The sequence below is a fragment of the Drosophila ficusphila genome, unplaced genomic scaffold (assembly GCF_018152265.1).
Source record: "Drosophila ficusphila isolate 14025-0441.05 unplaced genomic scaffold, ASM1815226v1 contig_791, whole genome shotgun sequence".
NCBI lineage: Eukaryota > Metazoa > Arthropoda > Insecta > Diptera > Drosophilidae > Drosophila > Drosophila ficusphila.
In genome coordinates, this window is record NW_025064737.1 from 7,950,973 (window position 1) to 7,968,651 (window position 17,679).

General features: G+C 39.8%; 6 protein-coding genes across 8 annotated transcripts; 4 read left to right on the top strand and 2 right to left on the bottom strand.

Moving 5' to 3' along the window:
- Nucleotides 1–9: 9 nt before the first annotated feature.
- LOC108088066 lies at nucleotides 10–1,863 on the bottom strand. The gene is made up of 2 exons (XM_017185710.1): nucleotides 1,232–1,863; nucleotides 10–726 (listed from the first exon to the last, which is right to left on the bottom strand). Exons 1-2 carry the CDS (start codon nucleotides 1,835–1,837, stop codon nucleotides 25–27), a joined length of 1,308 nt encoding a protein of 435 aa, XP_017041199.1. The 5' UTR covers nucleotides 1,838–1,863; the 3' UTR covers nucleotides 10–24.
- A 286-nt stretch (nucleotides 1,864–2,149) lies between these two features.
- LOC108088048 (glutathione S-transferase D2) lies at nucleotides 2,150–7,056 on the bottom strand. 2 transcript variants are annotated; one of them, XM_017185685.2, is made up of 2 exons: nucleotides 4,601–5,941; nucleotides 2,150–3,137 (listed from the first exon to the last, which is right to left on the bottom strand). In XM_017185685.2, exons 1-2 carry the CDS (start codon nucleotides 5,211–5,213, stop codon nucleotides 2,455–2,457), a joined length of 1,296 nt encoding a protein of 431 aa, XP_017041174.1. In that variant the 5' UTR covers nucleotides 5,214–5,941; the 3' UTR covers nucleotides 2,150–2,454. The 2 variants fall into 2 exon arrangements, with proteins under 2 accessions (XP_017041174.1, XP_017041173.1); XM_017185684.2 differs by lacking the exon at nucleotides 2,150–3,137 and adding an exon at nucleotides 6,984–7,056 and having other exon boundaries at nucleotides 4,478–5,222.
- Nucleotides 7,057–7,733: 677 nt separating this feature from the next.
- On the top strand, nucleotides 7,734–11,006 carry LOC108087889. The gene is made up of 3 exons (XM_043209230.1): nucleotides 7,734–7,861; nucleotides 8,459–9,091; nucleotides 10,228–11,006. Exons 2-3 carry the CDS (start codon nucleotides 8,463–8,465, stop codon nucleotides 10,892–10,894), a joined length of 1,296 nt encoding a protein of 431 aa, XP_043065165.1. The 5' UTR covers nucleotides 7,734–7,861; nucleotides 8,459–8,462; the 3' UTR covers nucleotides 10,895–11,006.
- On the top strand, nucleotides 10,105–12,427 carry LOC108087979 (glutathione S-transferase D1-like). 2 transcript variants are annotated; one of them, XM_017185582.2, is made up of 2 exons: nucleotides 10,105–10,129; nucleotides 11,681–12,427. In XM_017185582.2, the coding sequence occupies exon 2, from the start codon at nucleotides 11,695–11,697 to the stop codon at nucleotides 12,349–12,351; it is 657 nt and encodes a 218-aa protein (XP_017041071.1). In that variant the 5' UTR covers nucleotides 10,105–10,129; nucleotides 11,681–11,694; the 3' UTR covers nucleotides 12,352–12,427. The 2 variants fall into 2 exon arrangements, with proteins under 2 accessions (XP_017041071.1, XP_017041070.1); XM_017185581.2 differs by lacking the exon at nucleotides 10,105–10,129 and adding an exon at nucleotides 11,133–11,204.
- Nucleotides 12,428–12,537: 110 nt separating this feature from the next.
- Nucleotides 12,538–16,275, top strand: LOC108087890. Its single transcript, XM_017185468.2, has 4 exons — nucleotides 12,538–13,173; nucleotides 13,293–13,939; nucleotides 15,181–15,316; nucleotides 15,471–16,275. Exons 2-4 carry the CDS (start codon nucleotides 13,311–13,313, stop codon nucleotides 16,119–16,121), a joined length of 1,416 nt encoding a protein of 471 aa, XP_017040957.1. The 5' UTR covers nucleotides 12,538–13,173; nucleotides 13,293–13,310; the 3' UTR covers nucleotides 16,122–16,275.
- A 102-nt stretch (nucleotides 16,276–16,377) lies between these two features.
- On the top strand, nucleotides 16,378–17,440 carry LOC108087978 (probable mitochondrial import inner membrane translocase subunit Tim17 3). The gene has a single exon (XM_017185580.2). The coding sequence runs from the start codon at nucleotides 16,559–16,561 to the stop codon at nucleotides 17,243–17,245; it is 687 nt and encodes a 228-aa protein (XP_017041069.1). The 5' UTR covers nucleotides 16,378–16,558; the 3' UTR covers nucleotides 17,246–17,440.
- The last annotated feature ends 239 nt before the right edge of the window (nucleotides 17,441–17,679 follow it).

Below are 17,679 nucleotides of genomic sequence, written 5' to 3' on the forward strand. Positions count from 1 at the left end.
GGTTTATAATATGTAACTCTTCTTTTACTTCGCTTTTTGAGCCTCGTACATTGTTTTCATTTGCAACAGGCCGTCCCAGTTTTCTTGCCATCCGGGAGTAATGTTTTTGGCATGAGCATACCACTTGGCCACATTTGGGTACTTGGCGATGTCGAACTCAACGACTTCGAAAGTGGAAACGCTGGACAGGATGGCAATGTCGGCCACGGTGAACTGGTTGCCAGCCACGTACTCCTGGCCCTCCAGGAAAGTGTTTAGGAACTCAAAGGCAGCTTCGACCTTCTGGAAGGCCTCGGGAGTTCCCAGTTTACCAGACCGGATGAAGGGATAGTAGTACTTCATAAAGGAGTCGTGCAGGGTTCCCATGTCGAAGTACAGGCGCTGATTGATCACCGCACGTTTCTGGGGATCCTTAGGGAACAGGGAGTCGCCCTTGCCGTATTTCTCCACCAGATACACGGCAATGGCGCGAGATTCCCAGATCGCGAATCCATTATCGACCAAGGTGGGAATCGTATGCTGGGGATTAAGCTTAAGGAACTCTGGCTTGAGGTTCTCCCCCTCAGAGATTCGCAACTGCTTCTTGTTCAGCTCCAAATTCAGGGCCTTGGCAACCATGACAACGGTGCGACATCCACTTCCACGGGGAGAGTAGTAGAAATCCATTTTGCAATCGTGATTATTGAGTGCTTCTCGTTGGAGAGGAAAAACAGAACTGATTGCGACCTGCAAATGGCTTTCTCTTATATAGCGAAATGATTCTGAGTTCGAAATTATACAAATTGATTTGGTCAATGTTCGCACGTCATCGTAGTTAATTAAGCGTACGCATAGCTTTATATTTCAATGGGTTTTAAAAATAGCTCGAGTGCAAAATTACCTCTTATCATACTTGACGAATGTATTTGAGTTTCCTATCATGAAATGAACCTATACCAATGTTTTTTATGGGGCTTCTTTTGGAACCGCTTAAATTCTTCCCAAATGAAAATTTTATTCTTGAGTTAAAAATGTTGTATGTTATCTTCAATTTCAAGGTTTTATTAAATGATTTTATTTTCATATATATTAGAAGAGAGTTCTATAAAATCTATATATTTATTTATTAATTCAGTGGATATTAAATGTTTTATGAATTAGAATTTTTTTTTATTTTACCTTTGAAAATTTGTACACCAATTTATCTAAATTACTTTGTTTCACTATTTTTCTCGTCAACCATCTTCTTCACATCCAACGCGCCTTGCCAGTTTTCCTCCCAGCCAGGAGTAATCTTCTTGACCCTTTCGTACCACTTGGCCACGTTGGGATATTTGCTGATATCGAACTCGAGAACATCGAAGGTGGAGACACTGGAGAGAATGGCAATATCGGCAACGGTGTACTGGTCACCAGCCACGTAGTCCTGGCCCTCTAGGAAGGTGTTTAAGAAATCAAAGGTTTCCTGAATCTTTTTAAAATCCTCTTCAGTGCCTGGCTGACCGGTAAAGAAAATCTTGTAGTAGTAGTTGGCCAGGGAGGGATACATGGAACCCATGTCGAAATAAAGACGCTGGTTGATCACTGCCTGCTTTTGGGGATCCTTCGGGTAAAGGGAATCGTCCTTTCCGTACTGTTCAATCAAGTAAACTGCGACGGCACGCGACTCCCAAAGAGTAAATCCATTGTCCACCAAAGTGGGGATGGTGTGCTGGGGATTGATCTTGATAAAGTCCGGATTCAGTTGCTCTTTCTTCAAAGTATTGATGATCTTTTTGTTGAGGTCAAGGTTCAGGGCCTTGGCCACCATGAGAACTGTGCGACAAGCGCTGACCAAAGGCAAGTAGTAAAGATCCATGTTGTCGTGTTGCCCGCTCGAGAGGAAAACGAGAACTGATTCGGATCCCCCACGGCCTTTCTCCTATAAAGCATGTTCACACAAAAAAAAAGAGGGAAAAATATCTCTTCATATTTTTTTCTATGCTTTGCCACGGCAATTGATAGTAAGTGTGGTAGTGTATGTGAAATGAGTATGGGTAGGAACCAATTTGTACCTATGTATTTACTCTCTGTAAAATTGACTTCTGAATTTCTGGAGAGCTTTGTACATATGTATTTATATACCTCGACAAATATCGTTGGTATCAAATTTTTTAGCTGTAGCTCGCTATTTGAGTAGGAAAACAAACATTTTATTAGAAAAGCCAATCCAGATGTAGGTTCATAATACAAATAGTTCTGCTGAAATCATTAATAGGCATTGGATTTCATTTTCATTTTTCACTAACAAAATTCTTGCTATGTTCAAGAAAAGGGCTTTCCATTTTGTTTAATTATTTTTTAGCCATATTCAATTTGAACAAGTTATTTAAAATGTAATAAAAAGTTGTTTATATTAAAAAAAACTTATTTTTATATATTACAAAAACTAAATTTTCTCTAATTTATTTTATAACACAATAAATTACATTAGTGTTAATTGGTGGCAGCTGCCTTACGGGCTTCGAAGAACGCCTTCATTTGCATCAGACCGTCCCAGTTCTCCTCCCATCCAGGAGTCACCTTCTTTGAGTTGGCGTACCACCTGACCACATTGGTGTACTTGCTGAAGTCAAACTCAACGACCTCGTATGTGGAGACAATGGCTAGGATGGCGATGTCGGCCACGGTTTGTTGGTCGCCGGCAACATAATCCTTGCCCTCCAGGAAAGTATCGAGGAACCCGAAAGCGGTTTCGATTTTCTTCAGGTCTTCCTCGGTTCCGGGTTTTCCAGTGCGGAAAAGAGGATAGTAGTACTTGCCAAAGGCGTCGCTCAGAGTTCCCATGTCGAAGTACAGTCGCTGGTTGACCACCGCCTGCTTCTGGGGATCCTTGGGGAAGAGGGAGTCGTCCTTGCCGTACTTCTCCGCCAAATAGACGGCGATGGCGCGGGACTCCCAGATGGAGAACCCGTTGTCCACCAAAGTGGGAATGGTGTGCTGGGGATTGAGCTTCACGAACTCTGGCTTCAGCTGCTCGCCCTCCATGGTGTTGACCAACTTCTTGTTCAATTCAAGTCCAAGAGCCTTGGCCACCATCAGAACCGTACGGCATCCAGCGCTACCCGGCATATAGTAGAAATCCATGTTGAACAATGCTAACGTAATGCGATGCACAGGAACGGAGAACCACAACTGAGTACGAGCTGTTTCTCTTGCCTTTTATATAGTAAAACGCCGGAGCAATTATCTCTCCCCATTTGCTTTTTTTTACTGGGTCAATATATGTGTCACAATGTTATAAAAATGCTTGTCATGGTTAGAACAAACTTTTTTGGGTGCTTGTGGTTTTAGGCCAAAAGACACGTACCCATAATGATTAGCAGGGGGTATCGATGAAGTGCTAATGATAACTTATTTCTTAAGGGTTTATTTAAACATACGATAAGATCGGTATCTCGAAGAAAACGACTTATAATAATTACCTAGTATGATTCATAAATATTGTGATTGAAATATAAGTTTGTTTATGGGATGGCTTGGCTTCCATTCGTACAGAGTAAGGAGCGATCTCTGTCTTCGAATGATTGCAAGTTGACACACAGCCTCCTCGCGGCGCCTCCTGGGTAGCTATCTTAGCATCCGCTGGATAGCGAGCTAATGTGTGCAGCGAGTCTCACGGACTTTAAAGGTAAAGTAAAATAACAAAGTAAAATAACATCAAGAAAATTATTAAATCGGCATTCCAATTAATTCCAAACAAATAACACAGCCACACAAAAAAAAAAAAATTTTCGGGCCCGGAGGTCAGACCATGTTTTCTATATGTTTTCAGGGTCGCTGAATCCGAATCCGAGGTCAAAAAACGCCAGCACGTCAGGGTTCTGACATAACCTCAAAAAACCTCACACAAAATTATATTCGAGTCCGTGGGTCAGACCATGTTTATTATATGTTTTCATGGTCGCTGAATCCGAATCTGAGGTCTAAAAAACTCCAGAATGTCAGGGTTACGACATAACATCAAAAAAACCTGGAGTTTTTTAGACAACGGATTCGGATTCAGCGACCCCAAAAACATATGGTAAACATGGTCTGAGCCCAGAACTCGGAAAATAAAAATTTTATCAAGTTTTTGAGGTTATGTCGTAACCCTGACATTCTGGAGTTTTTTAGACCTCGGATTCGGATTCAGGGACCCTGAAAACATATAATAAACATGGTCTGGCCCACGGACTCGAATAAAATTTTGTATGAGGTTTTTTGAGGTTATGTCAGAACCCTGACGTGCTGGCGTTTTTTGGACCTCGGATTCGGATTCAGCGACCCTGAAAACATATAGAAAACATGGTCTGACCTCCGGGCCCGAAAATTTTTTTTTTTTTGTGTGGCTGTGTAATCAATACGTTATATTTACAGAAAAAGTTGTATCTTTGAAAGTATTTTAAGTAGGTTTATTTTTAAAACTTATTATTTGTTTTTCATGTTACCAAGATCTTTCCCAGTAATAAGATGCTATTTCAGGATGATAAAACACCAGGATATATTTTTTTAATTTAATTTATTTTAAATAGCATAAGTATTGTGATGTTTTATCTGAGTGTTTAGGACTTTGCAGCTGCAATACGGGACTCGAAGAACTCCTTCATCTTCTGCAGACCTTCCCAGTTCTCGTCCCATCCGGGAGTCACCTTCTTGGCATTAGCGTACCACCTGACCACATTGGTGTACTTACTGAAGTCAAACTCAACGACCTCGAAAGTGGAAACATTAGCCAGGATGGCGATGTCGGCCACGGTGAGTTGGTCGCAGGCGACATAATCCTTGCCCTCCAGGAAAGTATCGAGGAACCCGAAAGCGGTTTCGATTTTCTTCAAGTCCTCCTCGGTTCCGGGTTTTCCAGTACGGAAAAGGGGATAGTAGTACTTGCCAAATGCGTCGCTCAGAGTTCCCATGTCGAAGTAAAGTCGCTGGTTGACCACCGCCTGCTTCTGGGGATCCTTGGGGTAGAGGGAGTCGTCCTTGCCGTACTTCTCCACCAAATAAATAGCGATGGCACGAGACTCCCAGATGGAGAACCCGTTGTCCACCAAAGTGGGAATGGTGTGTTGGGGATTGAGCTTCACAAACTCGGGTTTCAGCTGCTCGCCCTCCATGGTGTTGACCAACTTCTTGTTTAGCTCAAGGCCAAGAGCCTTGGCCACCATGATGACGGTTCGGCAGCCACTGCTACCAGGCATGTAGTAGAAATCCATGTTTGCGTACTGTTTCTTAGAAGGGAAGACCGAAAACTGACTGAAACTGGCAAAACTTGCTACTTATATAGCAATTCTTCTTTTTGGTAATCATATTTTGAGTAAAATTAAATGAAAAGAATGGAAAAAAAGAGGCGAAGCACAGACCATTATCTGCATATATACATATATCCATTTTTGGGTATGAATTAGGAGCTTGTGATAATAACAGGTGCATACTGATATATAAGGTGATATATTTTATGAGTCATGGGAGTGGGTGTTTTCCAGTTTGTCCTTGAATTTTGGCACTCCCTTATATGATTCAAAAGTTAAGGTTTGGGATCAATGTTAGTATATAGTAGATGTTATTAAATCTGTGTTTTATAGTACCTATAAATGACTACAATATACATACATATGTAGATATGTACATATCTAGATACATTTATTTAAGCAATCTCACGGCAGTTACAATCTGTTCATAAATTTGTTGCACCTATTAAGCGAGCGCCACGTCGCTTTGGGTTATCTATACCGTTAACTGAAATGATAATACTCGTAATTTGATGGAAGTATGGAAACAATGTTGTTCACATTATTGGGTACAACTTAAAAAGACATAAAAACATTATGTAGATAGGAAAGCGCTTCATTGCTTTGAGAAAAATAGTTTAGTTCAAATATGCCGTAGCTTTTTCTTTTATACACAGAGAAACACATTGAAACTGTTATTTGTATTTTCTCAAGCCGCGATCATTGAAAGACTAAAGTAAAGATCAACGCAGCTGTACCCAAAAGAATAATAGCAAGCGGAATCAAGAAAGTATATATCGAGTATACGTATGTTTATCAAGCAGACCGGCAGACTCTGCGATGATTTGGAAATAAGAGATCGGTGGGGCTCTTCGCCCAACTAATTCTCTTGGGGGTTGGATCTCTTAGTTTTTACTCTTTGAATGGTTTTGTTTTCTGCCTTTTTGTTTGTGACGCACACTTGGCCAATGCCGTCTAACTGGTTCTCCTGATCTGCAGCAAACACTGTGACCTTTCTTCTACATTTTACGCTATTTTTTGGGCCGGCTTTTAGTGAATTAACCCAACCAGTTTTTGGCGAACTTATTGTGTTTACGATCTCGTGTTTCCCATGATTCAGTCAATTTCGGCATTATGTTCAAATGAGTAACTCTCGGAAGTTTGGGGTCTTGGGGCTTTTTTATTTCACAATTGTGGATTGTTCTGGACGTTAAGAGAGCAATTTGTTTGACGTGTCGCCCACGAAAATGCTCTTTCATTATTTTTTACTTGTTATTGAAATATTTTGCTTGGTCATGCTGATAGTTGGTATTGTGAATCGTGAAACTGATAGAAGGAAAATTTGTTTTTCTTTCGGAATTACAGCACAAGTGTAGGAGTGCATTGCCCCGATTGTATTAAATACTTCCAAGGAACCAAACTTGTTTTCATTTTCCTTTTCATGTAACTTGGCCATAACAATTACTTCTAACTGCTCAAGGCCGTCGACACACACAATGCCCAGTTCAATCGATATATTTCTGTGGTCATTAAGATAATTACTATATAAATATAATTTTGTAATTTAAGATTTGCATGTCCCTTTGATAGTTAACTGCGCAGGAATCGACCGTTATATGTATGTATGCAAACCGAGCGATGACTATCTTTTCGATGGGTTTTAACCGTATTTCTTAAAAACGTGAGTCACAACGTATTGAACATTTTCTTAATGTCTTAAAGTTTCAAGGTTTGGCTTTATTTTTGTGGACTTACTAGTAAATAGAGTATGTATGCCACTCTTGCGATTTTTTACTTATATGTACATAACATGTACACTTCACTTGATAATATTATACTTGTCAACTGTTGCTGTGTGTTTGCAAGATACGAATGTTTGCCGGCCGGCTTGAATCGTTATCTGGTTTCTGTTTGCGTTATTTAACTTTTTTTTCTTTTTTTCCACTTTGAAAGCAGAATTCATTATTAGGCGCACAGATGTTTATTAGAAATGCAAAAATGTGTATCCCAGCAAATGGCGTGCATTGTAAACAATAAGAAAGTCGAAGTGTTAATACCCTCCAAATTTAAAATAAAGTCAATTCAGTAACTATGTATTTCCCTTCACTTCAAATGAATTACAATACCCTCATGTGAATGTATTAAAAACATAATAACTCAGACTAAAATCTACAAATATTTGTTCTGAAGAGAGGAAAAATTGGCGTTCCAATGGAGGATCATTAGAAAGTTGCAGCTTTCTTTTGGGAGGCGGTGTGGGGTGATGGGGGCTGTGTGCAACCGCCACCAAATCGCACACACTTGCACACGTCCCCATACACACCCGTATTAATCACGCCGCTAACGTCACATATTTGCCTGATATTAGTGGTAAGTGTGTAGGCAAGGCACAAAATAAAAGGCAAAAACCCAGGCACGAAAACAACTATGTAGCTATCTCTCTTTCTGGTGACTACCCCCGCCGCGCCCCTCGCCCATTGACGCCCCACGGGGCGGCAAACAACAACTCTTGTTTGCCGGCATTATGGCGACCGCGAGCGATTCCTATAAAAGTTGACCCGCTCTCCGAATTCCGTTCAGTACTGCTTCTCTTTTGGTACAGTGTACATCGCGAGATTTCAACAAACCAAACTGTAAGTCTTGCCCCAAAGTATATAACTGTAGTGAATGTGAATGTGAATGTGTTTCTATGCAAAAAACAATGGCCAAGGAACAATGTGTTAAAGGAATACGAACGGAAAATAACCAAATGGCCAACCAAATAGTTAAAAAAGCCAGGCAGTCATGACATCATTCCCTGAGAGTCTGTTGGCCAAGTGAATTTTTGTAATGACGGGCCAATTAAAGTCTGCTTTTGTCTGAACTCGTAATTATAGAGTGCGTCTAATTACGGCATATCTTTTCTGATCTATTTTGTGCGCCTTTTGCATGCCATATTTGTAAAAAAAAGTATAAAAAAAAAAACGGAATTAGTGTATAGCAAGAAATAAAACATAATTATTTTATGTATGTGTGTTGCCAATTTCGTATTCCTTAGAGTAATGTATTAATGGAAGCTTGCTAAAAAAAGTTTCTTTGAATTCATTTTTAAACTTAAAATGGCAGAGCCATAAATGTACAAATTAATTAAAAATCTTTAAAATCAACATCCTTATAAACAATTAATTTTCTTTTAAATTAGTACTTGTGATTATAATAATGATTCCTAATTCCCCCTATTTTCTCTTTAGAAAAATGGCTGATTTCTACTACCTGCCCGGCTCCGCTCCCTGCCGTTCCGTCATCATGACCGCCAAGGCCGTGGGCGTCGAGCTGAACAAGAAGCTGCTCAACCTGCAGGCCGGCGAGCACCTGAAGCCGGAGTTCCTGAAGATCAACCCCCAGCACACCATTCCCACTCTGGTGGACAACGGATTCGCCCTGTGGGAGTCACGCGCCATCCAGGTTTACCTGGTGGAGAAGTACGGCAAGACCGACTCTCTGTACCCCAAGTGCCCCAAGAAGCGTGCCGTGATCAACCAGCGCCTGTACTTCGACATGGGAACTCTGTACCAGAGCTTCGCCAACTACTACTACCCCCAGTTGTTCGCCAAGGCTCCCGCAGATCCCGAGGCCTTCAAGAAGATCGAGGCCGCCTTCGAGTTCCTGAACACCTTCTTGGAGGGTCAGGAGTACGCCGCTGGTGACTCCCTCACCGTTGCTGACATCGCCCTGGTGGCCTCCGTCTCCACCTTCGAGGTGGCCGGATTCGAGATCAGCAAGTACGCCAACGTCAACAAGTGGTACGAGAACGCCAAGAAGGTCACCCCCGGATGGGAGGAGAACTGGGAGGGTTGCCAGGAGTTCAAGAAGTTCTTCAACTAAGCTTGATATTTACGATTTTACACCCGTACATTTGATGTAGTATTTATATTCACGCTCACAAAAACAATTCCAAATTCGTATGTCTTTAAAGACAATAAATAAGTGTTCGTTTTTTTGAATGCACAAACAAGTTTTTTAGATTTATTTACTAAATAAATATATATGTACAAATATGTACATATATACAGTGGATGTGGGGAGCAACAATTGGATAATTGTGCTCTCTGGCGTTTTTCTCTTGTTCATTGCAAAAGGGTGCTTTGCAAAGAGCGCGAATAAATTTTATTATCAGACTCAGTCTCTTTTGAGAGGAAAAAAGGCAAAACAAGCTGCTGAAATAGCCGGCTGTTTATGGAGAGTTACCTAAAAAAATATGCATACATATATTTTTCTATATGTATTTTAAATTAAAATAGAAATATAAATTTAAGCAAATGCCTGTTTTTGCTTAACGGAAATTTTTTAATACATTAACCTATTTCATTTTATTTGCCATGAATATTTAATTTAAAAACTTAAGAGTAGTTAGTTTTAGTTAGTAATAGTTTTTATAAGTAATAGAAACTTGTTAATATTCAACCAAAATTAATATACAATAGCAGGTTTGAATCTTACCTTTTAATTTTGCTCTGTAAATTTCAAAACTTCCAAAATCAACTGATAACAACATAAACAAATCCAAAACTTTTGACATCCCTTCTACTGGGGGCTGCGAATACTCTAAGAAACCAGGAATTTTAAACAAACAATGACTTCGCTCTATTAAAAAATCAGCAATTTTACATCCCCTTGAATTTCAATAAAGAGGAAAGCTAATCTGTTGTGAAATTCGTCGAGGTACTAGGGCAAAGAAATTTCAAGTGTGTTGGGATAATAGTTATTGCTTATATATTGTTTATGTTTTGCCGATAACAATTACAATTATCGGCAAGGCAATGCTTGTGTATAAAACTCGGCGCAAACGTAGGGCAGTAATCAGTTGATTGTCAAGCTTAAAATACAGCAGACACCCGGGGAATTGTTTACTGAATTCGAAGGTAAAATTTGATATTTTACAAGGACTCGATGTTAATATAGGCAAACAAATATTCCAGTGAAATGGATTAAAGCTAAAATTTTATTTTGGCTGTCGAAGTGTTTTTTTCATGTTTCGTAATATATTTTCCAGTAAAATGGTCGACCTTTATTACATGCCTTGCTCTCCCCCATGCCATCCAGTGTTCATGACCGCCAAGGCGGTGGGCGTCAAGCTAAACAAGAAGCTGGTTAATGTGTGGGATGATGAGCACCTAAAGCCTGAGTTCCTAAAGCTGAACCCCCAGCACACCATTCCCACTCTGGTGGACAACGGATTCGCTCTGTGGGAATCCCGTGCCATCCTGGTTTACCTAGTGGAGAAGTACGGCAAGACCGACTCTCTGTATCCCAAGTGCCCCAAGAAACGTGCCTTAATTAACCAGCGTCTGTATTTCGACTTTGGAACCCTGTTCCAAAGCTTCGCCGACTACTACTATCCCCAAATGTTTGGGAACGCTTCCGCTGATCCCGAAAAATTCAAGAAGATTGAGGCCGCCTTTGAGTTTCTGAACACCTTCCTGGAGGGACAGGAGTATGCCGCCGGTGATACCCTAACTTTGGCAGACATTGCTCTGGTGGCATCCGTTTCCAAATTTGAGGTGGCCGACTTTGAGATCAGCAAGTACCCCCATGTAAACAGGTGGTACGAGAACTCCAAGAAGGTCGTTCCCGGATGGGATGAGAACTGGGCTGGAACCCTGGAGTTCAAAAAGTACTTTAAATAAGCCTGATAGTCACGTTTTATAGCCAATCTGAAAAAAATAAATAAAAACCATATATGTACATAAATAAATAAATAGTGAATCTGGGAGCAACAATCGGATAATTGCACTCTTATAGAGCGTTTTTCTCTTTTTCGCTAAAAATAGGTGATTTTAAGAGCACAAATACAGTTTTTTCTCGGGCTGTCTTTTTTCAGAGAAGAAAAAAAGCAATAAAAGCTGTGAAATTTGTTTGCTGCTTGTCAGTTTAAATTGGTGTAGGGAAGTAGTCGGAAGCCGCTAATAAAAGGGGATAGAAGTCTCCAGAAAAAAGGTGGAAAAAAACTCAAGTTATATTTTATGGTGAAATAGATGGATTTACATATATGCAATTTGTAACCCCTATCATCATAAATATCGCAATTGTATTGCTCTCAGAGTTTTTCTCGAATATAGTCAATGCTGACAAAATACAATGTTATAATAATCTTATCAGATTAACGTGCATGATACATTGTAAATCTATTCGTACATCACTGATAAGCTCTTCGATTACATTGCCAACAAGCAAACACTTTATAAATCCCCCTTCACTCCCATTTGAACATGTGTTTCTTACTCAGAAAATGATTCTGCTTGGTAATCCTATTAATTGTTTATAGTGTGATAGCAGTATTCTTTGCATTCGAATGAAATGCGTAACCCTTTTCTTTTTTGTCAGCAATAACAAATCTAGTAATCAATATAGGGAGCCTAGATGTGTATATAAGATTCGTTTTCAGTAGGAATTAATTCAGTTTGTTTTCACAGCTCGTTGAAGAATCATGTTGGACTTCTACTATATGTTGTACTCGGGACCCTGCCGGTCGATCTTGATGACTGCCCGTGCCTTGGGAATCGAGCTGAACAAGAAGGAGGTCGATCTGGATGCCGGGGATCATCTGAAGCCCGAGTTCGTGAAGATTAACCCCCAGCACACGATTCCCACCCTGGTGGATGGGGACTTCGCCATCTGGGAGTCGCGGGCTATCCTGATTTATTTGGTGGAGAAGTACGACAAGGATAATACTCTGTACCCAAAGGATCTCAAGGAGAGGGCTGTGGTTAATCATCGATTGTTCTTTGATCTGGGCACTCTTAACCAGAGCTATGTCTACTACTACTATCCCCAGTTGTTCGAGGAGGTGAAGAGGCCGGCTGATCCCGTGCATCTGAAGAGGATCGAGGCAGCTTTCGAAATGTTCAACACTCTTCTGGAAGGTCAGCTGTATGCCGCCCTCAACAGGTTGACTGTGGCCGACATTGCCCTTCTGGCCACCGTTTCCAATTTCGAAATAACGGAGTATGACTTTAAGAAATATGCGAATGTGGTCAGGTGGTATGAAAACGCCAAGAAGGTAGTTCCCGGCTGGGAGGAAAACTGGGAGGGCTGCGAGATCTATAAGAAATTGTATCTGGGTGACGTTTTGAAGAAACAATGAGATTGCTCTATTTGACAATCCCCGCCAATTTTAATAAAGAGTGCCGCTATTTGGTACTATTTTAAGAGTCATACTACCTATAAATTGTTTATTATTGTATTGCGATTAGACCAGACCGACCAGTTGTTTTGAAATGAGGGGTTTTTGCTTTTATGATAACAAATATATTATTGAAATATTATATTGAATGAATACTTTTCCAGTAGTTTTTAAGATTATAAGCAAAATAATCAAAACAGATAATACAGGGTGCCCTAAGGGTGTCTTAAGTTGTGCGAGGGATTTAGGTTTGCTGGAGTAAACCTTACTTATCAAGTAACCCCACAAGAAAAGTCAGGAGAAGTGAAGTCCTGCGATCTCGGTGGCCAGTCAAAATCGCCCTTATTTGAGATTAAGGAAGTTATTCAATAAAAACATAATTTACCTCAAAATGCCGCATCCTGTAATACTTTCTGTTTTGCTTTAACTGAAACTGTTAAACAAATAGACTTACAGGTAAAGGCAATTATAACAAAACACCTGATCCTATTTAAAGTTTACGTAAAGAGTATTTTTTTTAGAAATTAAGAAAAATAAGTATAGCAAATGGTTTTTAATGACAGCACTGAACTCATAGCTCTTATATTAGAGTATTTCTCTTGTTCTAGAACCCTCTCTTTTGAGGCCGATACGCACCAGCCAAAAAAAAAAAAAAATTTGTAAATTATCACCTGTTTTTAATCGACTCGGTAAACTTTCATGTGTGTAAAATCGCAGAGCATTTTTCAGTTGATTGTTGTGCTTCGAGTTCAGCAGAACAGTGTGTAGTTAATTGCTTATCTCGTAAGTTCAGCTTTTTTGTTTTTTAATTGTTGTTTTTGTTGTGGAGATTGCATCACAGTCAGTTTTATATTTATCCAATGTGACACCTTCTGATCTCGATGAATTGATTTTGTTTGCAGAGATTCTTCGGCCGTAAAATGGAATTCTACTATAGACCCGGATCCTCTCACTGCCGTTCTGTTCTGATGACAGCAAAGGCTTTGGGTGTGGACTTCGCGAAGAAGACGAGTATGAACCTCCGTGCTGGGGAGCAATTCACGCCGGAATACCTAAAGATCAATCCGCAGCACACAATCCCCACTTTGGTCGATGGTGGATTGTCTCTGTGGGAATCCCGGGCAATCATGGTTTATTTGGTGGAGAAGTACGGCAAGGACGACAAGCTCTTTCCCAAGGATGTTCAGAAGCAGGCTTTGATCAACCAGCGTTTCTACTTCGACATGGGTACTCTCTACAAGAGCTTCGCCGATTATTATTATCCCCAGATCTTCTTCAAGAAGCCCGCTAACGAGGAAAACTACAAGATGATCGAGGTTGCCTTCGAGTTTCTGAACACTTTCCTGGAAGGACAAACCTACACCGCCGGCGAGGACTATAGTTTGGCCGATATTTCCATCTTGGCCACAGTTTCCACTTTCGATATGGCCGGCTTTGATTTTAAGCGGTACTCCAATGTGGCTCGGTGGTACGAGCATGTAAACAAAATCACTCCCGGTTGGGAGGAAAACTGGGCTGGTTGCCTGGAGTTCAAAAAATACTTCGATAACTGATGTTTTAAATCTCGCAGATTTCTTGCTCATAATTATTCTTGTTATAAAACAGTGTTTGTAAATAAACCTTAAGTTAAGTCTTAGTCATAGAACACGTTTTCACTACTTTAAATAAAAATTATAATATTCCAATTAAATTGTAATTCAGTTTTACAATAATCATAATATTTATTATTTAAAAAATTAATTTATGTTGGAAAAGCAGTTAGGTATAAAATTCTGGAACGCAACTTTAGAAATATTTAAAAAATGTCTTTAAGATCAATAATAAAATGTTAGATTTTTTGAATGAACAAATTTTAACCGTTTTGAAACATATTTTGTAGATATTACCTATTCACTTTTTTCAACCTATGTATCCAAGACATAGCCTTGTACTTTTAGCTGTAGGATGTATTGTAATCTTTATGAAAATGAGTGAGGCATTCAACTTTTTTTTTTTTAACAAGTTTTTTCTAAGTACATAAATAAATATAATTGATTCAAATCAACTTTATTTTTATTGCCTTAAAAATCTATTCAATTATGTTTTTTTAATTTGATAAATAATAAATCTTATCCCCTCTCAACTTGGGAGGTATTTTGTAAATATCATCGATCATCACAGATAAGCTTTGAAGGCTCGTTAAGGCTCGTTTTGTATGGCGTAATTCACATAAAAACGAATTCTGCTTAATAATTAAAAATAAACAACTATGTAATTTTTAATTTAAAAATTTATTTGGGGGTCAATTAAACGAACAATGACTGCGCTTTAATTTTCAATCTACTATTGGAAGTCCCCGCCAATTTTAATAAAGACTGCAGGCAGTTGGTACTTTTTTAAGAGAATATTACCGAAGAGTCATTGACTTTTGGATTGCGATAAGATTAGGGGCCCAATCTCTTGCGAAATTGGAGGTACGGCAACTCAAACATTCTCCAGAGCGATAAGATAATACTATTTTCTGTTTTGCTATAAGAAAACCTTTTCCTTTTTTGCTGATAACAAATACATTTATAGGTAAAGGCAATTACAACAAAACACCTGATCTTATTTAAAGTTTACCTAAAGAGTATTTTTTCATTAATTAAGAAAAATAAGTGTACCAAATGGCTTTTCGTGGCAGTACGAAACTCATAGCTCTTATTTTGCAACATTTCTCTTGTTCTGGAACCCTCTCTTTTGACCGCTGATACGTATCAGCCAAAAAAACAATATTTGTTAATTATCACCTGTACTTAATCGATCCATCAGCACACGAAATTTTTTTATGCGGTTATCTTTGGTAGATTTTCTTGTGTGTATAAAACCGACTAAATCGCAGAGCATTTTTCAGTTGATTGTCGTGCTTCAAGTTCAGCAGAACAGCGGTCTCTTAATTGCTAATCTCGTAAGTTGAGCTACCAAAAAACTTTTGTTTTTTTTGTATATTCATTTTGGAGATTACGTCACAGTCGTGCCATCAAAGAAAGTGATTTGCAAATCGGTTTTATATTCATTTAATGTGACACCTTCCGATCTTGATGAATTGCTTTTTTTTGCAGAGATTCTTCAACAGTAAAATGGAATTCTACTACCGACCCGGATCTTGTCCCTGTCGTTCTGTTCTGATGACAGCAAAGGCTTTGGGTGTGGAGTTCGCCAAGAAGACGATTATAAACACCCGTGCTGGGGAGCAATTCACGCCGGAATACCTGAAGATCAATCCGCAGCACACGATCCCCACTTTGGTTGATGGCGGATTGTCTCTGTGGGAATCTCGGGCAATCATGGTTTATCTGGTGGAGAAGTACGGCAAAGACGACAAGCTCTTTCCCAAGGATGTTCAGAAGCAGGCTTTGATCAACCAGCGCTTCTACTTCGACATGGGTACTCTCTACAAGAGCTTCTCCGAGTACTATTATCCCCAGATCTTCTTCAAGAAGCCCGCTAACGAGGAAAACTACAAGAAGATCGAGGTTGCCTTCGAGTTTCTGAACACTTTCCTGGAAGGACAAACCTACACCGCCGGCGAGGACTATAGTTTGGCTGATATTTCCATCTTGGCCACAGTTTCCACTTTTGATGTTGCCGGCTTTGATTTTAGACGGTATTCCAATGTGGCTAGGTGGTACGAGCATGTGAAGAAACTCACTCCCGGTTGGGAGGAAAACTGGGCTGGTTGCCAGGAGTTCAGAAAGTACTTCGATAACTGATATTTTGAATCTCGCAGATCTGTTGCTTCATCTTATCACCAAAAAGTGTTACGTGGAATAAACCTTTAATAAAATCTAGGCCATAGTCACGTTTTGTCTGCCTTAGATAAAAAAGTAAAATTTTAGAATTAAATTGTGAACCAGTTTTACAGTAATGATAGTTTTAATTATATTAAAAAAAATAGTTGAAGCTGAAAAACTAAATGCACCTTAGGAAGTATAAAAAAAGTGAATACTAGAAATGGGATATATTACAAAAATTAAAAAAAAAGGTCTTAAATGTCACAAGTTTATCAAGCATAATGTTTACTCAAATATCGATTTCAACAACACACGCTTTTGATTAGAAATCCAAGCAATAAGGACCACAGTATTAAGTTAAACAGTTAGGAGAAGGACTTGTGATCGCGGGATCTGTGGATCTGGGAAGATCGATCATGGAGTACAATCGCCAACCGTGTCCCATCCGGATTGTGGAGGATTGCGGATGCGCCTTCATGATGGGCACAATTGGAGGTTCGCTGTTCGAGTTCATCAAGGGTTTCCGGAATGCTCCAATCGGATTGCAACGCGGTCTGTACGGCGGCTTCGATTCGGTGAAGATGCGGACTCCGTCCATCGCAGGTAGTTTTGCCGTTTGGGGTGCCACCTTCAGTTCGGTGGACTGCGTCCTGGTCTCCTATCGCCAGCGGGAGGATCCCTGGAACTCGATTTTCAGTGGAGCAGCTACTGGCGGAATTTTGGCAGCACGAAATGGCGTAAGGGCCATGGTCAATAGTGCTTTTGTGGGCTGTCTGGTTTTGGCCATGATCGAAGGAGCCGGTGCAGCTGTGGCCACCATCAATGCAGCCGACGGAGGTGGAAAGGTAACCATCAGTGAGAATTATCCAAAGCATGCCCAGTGGGAGGATTCTCTAGTGCCTGTGAATTCGGAAAAGTCAGAAGAGTCCCATGATTTTGCAATTGCAGAATTCGAAAGTATATTGGACAAATGTCGCGCTTACAGGGATCGTACTGTACTGCTGGAACTTCCTTCGAGTGCAATAGTTGGTCAGAAAAGGAAACCCGTGGAGAAACCATTACATTCGCTGCTGGATCTCATCAAACTAGCCGAGATTATCTGACATCGGCAAAGAGCTTTCAGTGTTTTATTCTGTTCTTCGTTTTCGTGGTCTCTTGTCCAAATTATTTGCATGTGTTCATTTTCACTACTGATTTGTTGATTGAACGAATATAATACAAGAAAGAAGAAAATAGTGTCCCGTACAAAAAACTCTCGTCTATAAATTTCTAAATATAATAGCATATTTTTGGGAAAACAAATTTGGATTGGGTTATAACAAGTGTTGCTGCATACAAACAGGCATTTAGCCAAAATCGATTGAGTTTTTCCGGTTTTCTTGGTAAACTTTAAAAGTAAGTAGAGCTACTACCTGACATACAAAAAAGGCGATTTCGGCCAGATACTTAATTTAATAGGCCACTAGCTTCCGGTTTATCTTGGTTTACAAAACTACTATTAATTTTCTTTGATAAAATTGCAGAAAAACAAATGCAA